The 10264-nt window shown below is 34.9% G+C and overlaps 1 protein-coding gene across 1 annotated transcript; it reads left to right on the forward strand.

Annotated features, from left to right (window-relative positions):
- Positions 1 to 1951: 1951 nt before the first annotated feature.
- Positions 1952 to 7070, forward strand: LOC125803833 (tripartite motif-containing protein 16-like). The gene is made up of 6 exons (XM_049482151.1): positions 1952 to 2573; positions 2683 to 2778; positions 3140 to 3373; positions 4107 to 4266; positions 4650 to 4703; positions 5934 to 7070. The coding sequence occupies exons 1-6, from the start codon at positions 1983 to 1985 to the stop codon at positions 6467 to 6469; spliced, it is 1671 nt and encodes a 556-aa protein (XP_049338108.1). The 5' UTR covers positions 1952 to 1982; the 3' UTR covers positions 6470 to 7070.
- The last annotated feature ends 3194 nt before the right edge of the window (positions 7071 to 10264 follow it).

Here is a 10264-nt window from a genome sequence, read left to right on the forward strand (position 1 = left end):
TCCCAAATTATATTATCAACATTAACATTTTAATAGAACATTATACTCATTATAGCTTATAAAAAAATGTGTTTTGGGAGGGGGGTAGTGCACTGTAGGACTCTGTGGGCGTGGCCTATGCTTTTGTTCTTAATGGCTTTATTATTTTCCCCTTACATTACTTTTACTTTTATACTTTAAGTAGTTTTGAATCCAGTATTTTTATACTTTTGCTTAAAGAGTAAAAGTATAAAGTATCTATACTTCTACCTACAGAGTAATGAATGGAGATACTTTTCTCACCTTTGACAGGGATTAGTTTAATGATGTTGATTAATCAAAAACCTGAATATGCCGATACTGGTCAGTACATTTTAAAACAGTAAAACAAAACCATCTGATACTGAGTGTGTGAAAGTAATGCAGAACAGAGACAATGAGTCAAATGACCCACACGGGGGAGCTCTAACACAAGAGATGAGGCCACGCAGGCTGGTTAAACTCCCTGAACGTTTGAAAGACTTTGTCATTGACTGAGAGGTGAATGAAGGGATTCAAGAAATATAATCGTGAATAGTTCAGTAAAGAACATTGTTCAATACATTGAGGTTAAAAGGAAAAATAATAAGAAGTGACAGCAAAATAAACTGTTGGAGTAAATGTTATGTGAATCTTTATTTTGGAAGTATGGTGTTATGATTGCTGCAATCTGGGGATATGTTTCTGTTTTTAGAAAAAAAAATGTTATGGGCGGTAACTCATCTTATGTGGGAGTTTATGTTCAAGCAAAAGAGGGATGTTGTGTACGTGTGTGTGACGTAGGAGGGGAGAGTAAAAGATGGCGAGGGAGTAAAAGACACTTATCTGAGAGCGGAGCCTCCTGTCTTTACTTGTACACTGTCTAGGCTGGATTAAGGGCAGGACAGAACAGCACAAGCAACGTAATGCAGTGTTTGTAACATGAAAGCAGTAGGAGGAGAAGCATATAGAAAAACGCAAATATAATAATAATAATAATAATAATAATAATAATAATAATAATATTTTTTTCCAAGCCAACTTAATAATTCTCAATCACAGTGGATATAAGTTGCCTAGCTGGTGAACTATCTCTGTTTTGTGTGTGAAAGCTGGTTAGCTATGCTAGTGTAAATAAGGTTAAATAAGCTGTTGGAATGCTGGGTTAGCATATCTAGCTACTTTATGATCAGTGTTCACAGCAGTAGCTACTTTAGACTGCATTTACTTTAAATATGATACGACCAGAAACCACTTAATATGAACTGCTAATACTACTACTACTACTACTACTACTACACACACACACACACAAAGTGATTTTAAACACACTCCTGCAGCTCTGAGCGGGCGTTTTAATGAGCTAATTATTTGATTTGAGTGTGTTGAAAGCAGGGAAAGCACTAAATGTGCAGTGCAGGGGAAGGAGGGCGGTTGTGGTGGAGGGTTGAGAGGTTCAAGCTGCCAATGTTGGGTTATTGAACAACTTTATAAAATTATATCCTAGGTTTTTGGATCATTTGGATCTATAAAGCTTAAATATTAAAAAGTATCGGTATCAGTATCGATATCGGCAATACTGGCCCTGCGTTTACTTGGTATCGGGTCGATACCAAAATTCCCGGTATCGCCCACCTCTATTGTCTACTCTTCTGAATATTCGGTGCAATTACACATTCTCACCAGAGAGGTCTCCAAATCCCCAAATCTCACAAACGCGCAGTCTGTCTCTTTAAGTGAGAGTGAAAGTAAAATCTGATCATTTCCTGGATTACCTGCAGGTGTGTGAGTGTGTGAATCGGTGTGTGTCGTGTCTGGATCTACAGTTTTGTCATTAAAGTACGTTTTCCTGAGTCTCTACAATAATTCCTGTTTGAGTCAGACAGTGTGAGTATTGTAATCTTGGCTAATAAGGAGAATTACAGGATAGTTCTGTTCACTTCTCTCCAACAGAGAACCAGGAAACAAAATCTTCACACTGTAAAATGGCAGAAGCTGGTATTTTGGTGGTTCGGGATGAGTTCAGCTGTTCAGTCTGCCTGGATCTCCTGAAGAATCCAGTGACTATTTCCTGTGGACACAGTTTCTGTATGGTGTGTATTAACAAGTGCTGGGATCAGGAGGATCAGAAGAAGATCTACAGCTGCCCTCACTGCAGACACACCTTCACCTCAAGACCTGTCGTGAGTAAAAACACCATGCTGGCTGAGGTGGTGGAGAAACTGAAGAAGACGAGACTCCAGGCTGCTCCTCCTGATCACTCTTCTGCTGATCCTGAAGATGTGGAGTGTGATTCCTGTACTGGGAGAAAACACAAAGCCGTCCAGTCCTGCCTGGTGTGTCTGGCCTCTTTCTGTGAAGCTCACCTCCAGCCTCACTACCAATCTCCAGCCTTTAAGAAGCACAAGCTGGTCAAAGCCTCCAGACGACTCCAGGAGCAGATCTGCTCTCAGCACGATAAACTGCTGGAGGTTTACTGTCGCACCGACCAGCAGTGTATCTGCATGCTGTGCACCATGGATGACCATAGAGGACATGATACAGTGTCACTTAAAGCAGAAAGATCTGAGAAACAGGTAATGGAGTAGCTGCTCCAGATTATAGGACCTAATACCTTCACCTGTCCCATGACATGTGGCATTTTAATTTTTAATTATTGTGTTTTGTTGGCTGGTTTATTTGCAGAATCAGGTGGTGGAAACACAGAGGAAATACAAGGAGAGAATCCAGGAGAGAGAGAAGGAGCTTCAGGAGTTAATAGAAGCTGTGGAGAATCACAAGGTGATTTTTAAAATAAGTAGAAGAATAAAGATCTGATTTCTCCCATTAAGGGTAATTATTTAATTACTTAACTAAAGGTGTCCTCATTTTTAAAATGTCATTTAAAGTCACATTGTATTTTAGTTTTAGTCATCAATTATCAAAATTAAATAATATTTACAGCTTCATGAAGTTTGGATTTACACAATATTTATGTCACGCCTTATTCTGTGAGATTATTGGCTGGTTGCAAATAAAAACTCTGACTACTGATAAACTCTGATGTTCCTCAGTAATCAGATTATGAAGTGCATGTAAATCCACTTATTGATGTGAATGAACTGCTCCTAACATTCTCCTCTCTCTGTGATTCCACTACCAGCGCTCTGCTCAGACAGCAGTGGAGGACAGTGAGAAGATCTTCACTGAGATGATCCTCTCCATTGAGAGAAGACGCTCTGAGGTGAGGCAGATGATCAGAGATCAGGAGAAAGCTGCAGTGAGTGAAGCTGAAGAACGTCTGAAGAGACTGGAGCAGGAGATCACAGAGCTGAAGAGGAGAGATGCTGATCTGGAGAAGCTTTCATTCACAGAGGATCACATCCATTTCCTCCAGGTAACAGACTCTGTTTTTCTCCCCAAATACAACATTTATTTTAGACTGTTTACACCATCTTTTTAATGTGATCTATATCTGATATTAGTCTGAACAGTTCTTAAACTGAAGCTCATGCACTAAAGAGCAGAGCTTCACATGAAGTTTCGGTTTCACCAGTGACTGAAAGCTGATCTTAACAGAGAATGAGTTCCAGCTCACTGTAAAAAAGGGCATGTTGTTTGGCCACGCCCTCCTCTTTAATGTCTGTCCTTTATCTTTTTTGTTTAAACAATTTTAAGTTTTTTTTATTTTATTTAGTGCTGCAGCAGCGCCATCTATTGGCTGTGTTCAGCAATTTGATTGGATATATCTTTAAAGAGAGAGCGGTTGTGATGTGTACTATTTAATTCAGTATGAACAGAGACATCAGTCCAAATGTTTATGGGGTCTGTTATCTCTCTATCACACCAATTAATCTTTCATCAACTGCTTAACGCCATTTTCCCTTATGCTCAATGTAAGTTTTGACGTAAATGTTGCATGAATTCTGATCTGTCTTGGATATTGGATATGTATCAGATTTCAATAATAGATCCTTTTTGCCTTTCACACTGTCTCATACATAATTAATCTGAATCTTTTATGACTATTAAGATCAGATTCAGGCCAGATTTTACCTGATTTAATTTAATATAAATATAATTTAGAAATTGTTGAAGGTGTTATGTGTTTGTTTTTTTTCTACATGTAGAGTTTTCAGACTCTCTCAGCTCCTCCTGGATCTTCAGCATCACCTGCTTTTACTCTCAGTCCTCTCAACACTTTTGAAGTTGTTATGAAGTCTGTTTCTCAGCTGAGAGGAAAACTAGACGAATTCTGGAAAGAGGAATTTGAGAAGACATCAGCTGCAGGTATATTAAATAAAAATTAAATAAAGTAAATATATGAAATGATAAGTCCATAAATAGTCATTCTGCACTCAGTACCTCATAATGACAAAGTAAAAACAATTTAGGATTTTTTTAAAAGTAAAAGAGTGTGAAGAGTTTCAGAATGCACTGTAGGTTCTTCTCTAAATCCTGATGAAGTGGTCAGTAGTTTCTGGACTGAAGTGGTTGAGACTGTATATAAGGTGTGACTTTATTGTGATTGAAAGTCCAGGTAGGGTAGATTAAGACTCTACATCTACATGGAGAGAAAATCCAGTATTAGATTATTTTAATGTTGTAGTAAATGTACAGAGGGAACAGAAGCTCAGTGATGCTGTGTAGTAACTGTGTACATTTTCCTGTAGTGAAGGAAGTGCAGATCATTTCTGAACCCCAAAGCAGAGAAGAGTTTCTGGAGTGTAAGTCCAGCCCTTTCTCTCTCTCTCTCTCTCTCTCTCTCTCTCTCACTTTCTCTAACCCTTTAATTCTCACACACTCTCAGAAATAAGACCACAATGTACAAATACGCAAAGTTTAATCTGACATTTATACGTCTATATTAAATAATTAACTGTTATATTTCAACTGCTTACGTATAAAGAAAAAAAAAACACCAACATTCCTTATGAACTTTGATTTTGTGATAATGGCCTATCATAGTTTTTTATTTATTTAGATAAAACACAAAATTAGTGTTTTATGATAAAAACAATGAACATTTTACTACAAATATGCAATTATTATATAACTCAATCGATTCTCTGTGTAATAGATTAAAAAATTAGTATATTTTCTGGATTAGCGACTGTACTGAATCTCTGTGCAATAGTGAGCACTTGTATCCAGGCTGTTTCAGAGGCAAAGTGAACATGGAAAATTTTAAAATGCCCCAATCAAACACCAAACAACAAAGAACAGTAATTTTAAAGTGCATCTACAAGCATAACCAAAAATGTTCAGAAATGTATTGTTTCTCTGAGATTTGTGACTAAACTGCAAATCACTTTCACCAATCTTTCCCCAAAAAGTATAGTCTCTGATTATCTTCTTTATTTATACTGTAAAGTTCTATACAATTCTGGACAGTTCTGAAAACTTCTTGATAGTTCTCACAGTTCCAGAAGCTTCTGGAAGTCTTTAGTATACTCAGCACTTTATATTTCACAAATATTCATAAAAATAGATCAGTTTCAGATATGATTGTGCCACCACTAGAGCAAAACCTTTATTTTGTATATTCTATTTTTATTGTATTCTTTTATTTTATCTTATTTTATCTATATATCTATTTTAATAACAGCTCTTGGTTGTAAACTGAATCATGAGATCACAATTTCGTTCCACCTCATGTACCACATGTGATGCGAATGACAATAAAATCTTCTTGAATCCTTTAATCCTTGAAACTTTCTGGGGAATAAAAACCTTTTTATTTTTTAAAGAATTAGGAAAACACACTTAACACCTGAGAACAACAATATACATAAAATTGTTATGTTGTGTAATTGAATAATAATGAAAATAAATCTTTCTTTAACATAATCAAACACTTTTCATAGATTCTTCCAGTATGTTCTCTGGTTATTTCAGTTTTAGGGGCTGTTTTTAGATCATTTTCTAAAAGCTGATGGGTTTTCTCTCTCTTTCAGATTCCTGTCAGCTCACACTGGATCCAAACACAGCTTTTAAATACCTCCTCCTGTCTGAGAGGAACACAGTGGTGACCTGCAGCTACACTGTCCAGCCATATCCTGCCCATCCAGACAGATTTGATAGATGGCCTCAGGTTCTGTGTAGAGAGAGTGTGAGTGGACGCTGCTACTGGGAGGTTGAGTGGAGAGGAGATGGAGGGGTTGGTATAGCAGTGTCTTATAAAAGCATCTCCAGGAAGGGAGGAGGCAGGGAGTGTGGGTTTGGATGTAATGATCAGTCTTGGATTTTGTCCTGTAATTCCTCCAGATACACATTCAGATACAATAACAGAATTACTGTAATCTCCGGAGTGCCCGTCTCCTCTAGAATAGGAGTGTATTTGGATCACAGGGCAGGAACTCTGTCCTTCTACAGCATCTCTGATACCATGACCCTCATCCACAGAGTCCAGACCACCTTCACTCAGCCGCTCTACGCTGGGTTTGTGTTAAACCTTCACTCATCAGTAAATCTTTTACTTTTAGCAAAATAGATGAACATGCAGAACAAAGAGAAGAGCTGGATGAGATCAGATAAGAACTGCAGAATCTAGACTGTAGAGCTGATCAAATAAAGTTATAATAGTGCTGGGAGATATTGTTAATATAAATAATCATAATTCTGAACGGTAATTACGTCTGTCCCAGATTAGAACTGCAGGTACATTTCCTGTATGGAAAGATTTATTCAGATTTAGCGTTAAATTGTTTAAACCGTTTATATCATTAACAGAGCTCACAGTAACAGAGTTCATATTTTAAACTTCATATTACAGAATTTTATTAATTTTTAACACATTATCATTTATTATAAACTGAATGAAAGATCACAATAAAATGTTTAAATTATTATACTGTTTTTTTATCCTCAACATTTTTACATTAAAACAAAGAGAGAGGAAATCTATGTGTTAATGCTTTAACTTTAATTTTACAATTAATGTAATATCAAAAGGAAAGAACAAAATATATACAACATATAGTCAAATATAATAGAAAATATACATTTAACTTACTGTACACTACACACATTAACTTACACTATGAAACACAGTTTTACAATATTGCACTGTTGATTGTTGCTTAAATTTAATATATTTATCATCGCTGTAACATAAAAACATTATATCTCTAAAGTATCAACTTTACATTTCTATTTGCCCTTTAATCAGAAAATATTGACACAGTATGAAGATAAAGTATAAACATAAGATACAGTAGACATAAGGTTTTTGTGTTACAGCAGTTTTAAACTAATTAATCTAATATATGTGATTCTATGTTTGGTTGATTTATTTGAACATTTTATCATTTAACTCTACACAGTTCTCTGTATTAATTGATTTTATTTGTAATGTACTCAGATTGTAATCCTGTAATCTTGTAATGTTGTGGGATATATCTTATAAATAATAAAGTGGAAGCTGAAAGCTCAGAACAGAGGATCTAATTTGTCTAATTATTACTATTAGTTCTGGTTTTCAGAGCACTAGGAGCAGATGTCTGGGATAAATGGCTGAAGATGAAGCTGTTTTCTCATTGGTTTCTTTTGCAGCATTGAACCTAGCATTCTTAGACTATGCTAGAACTAGAACTGATCCAATCAGGGTTATTATCACAACAATGAAAACACAATATATAGAAATAAAAATATATATAATAAATGTATTAGCTTGTATTCTTCACTCTACAACATAATTACACTGTTTTAAAATGTACTGACCAGTATCGGCTTATTCAGATTTTTGATTAATCAACATCACTAAACTAATCGCTGTCAAAGGTGAGAAAAGTATCTCCATTCATTACTCTGTAGGTAGAAGTATAGATACTAGGGGTTAAAATACTTCTGTAGAAGTTGAAGTATCAACTCAAGCTTTTTACTCTTTAAGTAAAAGTGTAAAAGTACTGGATTCAAAACTACTTAAAGTATAAAAGTAAATGTAATGTAAGGGGAAAATAATAAAGCCATTAAGAACAAAAGCTTAGGCCACGCCCACAGAGTCCTATAGTGCACTACACCCCTCCCCAAAAATAAATGTTTTTATAAGCTATAATGACTATATTGTGCTATTAAAATGTTAATGTTGATAATATAATTTGGGATTTTGCACTAGGCTGTTCCCTGTTTTAGCTGCATATATTCTCATTGTAAATGAATGTATTTTAGTAGAATGTAAATATATTAAAGAAGCTTAGTTTGTCTGGAGTTTTTTCTGTAGCATAAAACCCACAAAGCTATAAAAACTGTGCTACTTTACTTCACCTACTGATTTCAAAAGACTAAAAGACATTTTTTCTCTTTAAAGCCCTTAACAGATATGTTCTATTACAGGAAATAATGTTAACAATTAAAAAGGTTTAAAAGAAGAGAGGAGAATTAGCTCTGGAGACTGTCTTCCGTGTTTATCAGATTGCTTCTGAGTGACTGAAATTAATGGGGTTTTATGGAGGATTTAAGCAATAAATCTGAGTTCATAAATGTTTTAGGATAATAAAAATAAAAACAGAACAATATCACATGATTCAGCACTGCAGAAACATTTTCTAAAGCTTTTAAACTCCAGTTATAAACCTTTTAAACTCCAGTTAGCTCTCTAACCACTCAGCACACATTAGCATCAATGCTAACTAGCTCCTCTCTTCACTAAAACCTGTTTGACATAGAAAAATGTACATTTATTTGCTGTTTTAGTAAAATGAATCATTTTGCTTTGTAAAATCAGAAGAATATTAAAAACAAGTAGTTAGACTCTATTTTAACTTGGAGTTTTTAAAGGAGTTGAGGCTAATACTAATGCTAATGCTAATAATGATGAAGGAGGGGGCATGTTTGTTTACTTTGTGTTAGATCCTGTGCTGCACTGATATAGATTTACACCCACAGTGATAATAAACGTATAGAATAAGTAATATAATAAACTCAGGTAATTAGAGGGTAACAGTAATTAGAAGAAGAGGAGAATTTAGCTTCAACAACAGAGTTTTAAACAGACACAACACAGAAATATGGGGGTCTTGAAGAGCTCCATTTAACTTATATCCTCCACCTTAAACAGAAGAGGAGCTGGTAAATTATCTACTTAGATTATTAATAAATATTTAGAGCTTCTCATTATCTCAGTGTTTTATTATATACATAAGAAATGAGTGAAATGGTTCTGTTACACCAGCCAGAGCCGTATATATATAGAGAGTCGCTTCAGCTCCGTTTACTCCAATCTTCACTTTTTAACAGCAATGGCGACTCGTGGAGCTTCTCAATAGTTCCTGTAATTTAGCGACTAATACTAGCAGACCCACAGAGCTGCAGCAGAGTACAGCGTTAGTGCTGCACTTTTACAGGATAAAACCATTAAATATCCTGATTTAATACTGTCAGCACACCTGAATCTATTTAACATGTAGAGTACAGCATGATCCCCACTAAATTACCATCGTTAAGATCGTTAACAGAACAGATTAGGGTAAATTAGACAGAGCTAGATAAATACTCCTGTCTGTGTTTGTAGGTTTTGTATTCTTGTTACTGAATGTAACTACTCAATTAATTTTAAGATAAGACTATTAATTCTGAATAAATAAATAATATCATAAGGTCTGAACTTATGAAACTTATTTATATGAAGAAATGTATAGAGAATGTATAAATAATGGCCAAGGCAAAAAACTATACACACTTATGGATTAATCATTTTTACTAACTCTTTGTTTTTGTTTTTTTATTCTGTTTTTATTTTATGTTACATTTTATTGTTAATGACTGTTTACAATGTTGAGTTTGTCATTGTACATATTTTAAATTTCTCAGTTTGAAAAGTTAAAATTATACAGACTTCTCATGAAATAAATGTGTTGTTGTTAGTAAGTCAGAATCTGATTTTAAAACATCCCCAAACGCCCATCAGTGTAATTATATCAGTTAACATTAGGATATAAATGCTTTTCATTACAATACGATTATCAAAACTCAAAGCTCATAAAAAAATACGTTTTTACATTTAAACAAAGCCTATCAATGGAATTACATGTACAGAAAGGTTTGGTATATAAATATTGTAAATTACTGCATTCTTTAACTGCTAATGACTAAAACTGCAGTTCTGTCTCAGTGTTTAAATTGCTGATATTAACTTTCTGGAACTATTGGAGCTCCTCATGGGTCTCGAGAACACCAAGCATTTAGGACTTCCGCTGTAGCGACTCTCTCTCTATACGGCTCTGACACTAGCTAGCTAACTGACTATATAAAAGAGAGAGCGAGAAGGAGAGAGAAAGAAGGAGAGAGA

This window comes from Astyanax mexicanus, chromosome 8 (assembly GCF_023375975.1).
Source record: "Astyanax mexicanus isolate ESR-SI-001 chromosome 8, AstMex3_surface, whole genome shotgun sequence".
Lineage (NCBI taxonomy): Eukaryota > Metazoa > Chordata > Actinopteri > Characiformes > Acestrorhamphidae > Astyanax > Astyanax mexicanus.

Bases quoted from the DNA above. Each gene is read 5' to 3' on its own strand.
- LOC125803833 (XM_049482151.1), top strand. From the start codon at position 1,983: ATGGCAGAAGCTGGTATTTTGGTGGTTCGGGATGAGTTCAGCTGTTCA. The intron at 2,779-3,139 runs GTGATTTTTAAA...TTCCACTACCAG, and splicing joins AAGCTGTGGAGAATCACAAG to CGCTCTGCTCAGACAGCAGT. The intron at 4,704-5,933 runs GTAAGTCCAGCC...TCTCTCTTTCAG, and splicing joins CAGAGAAGAGTTTCTGGAGT to ATTCCTGTCAGCTCACACTG.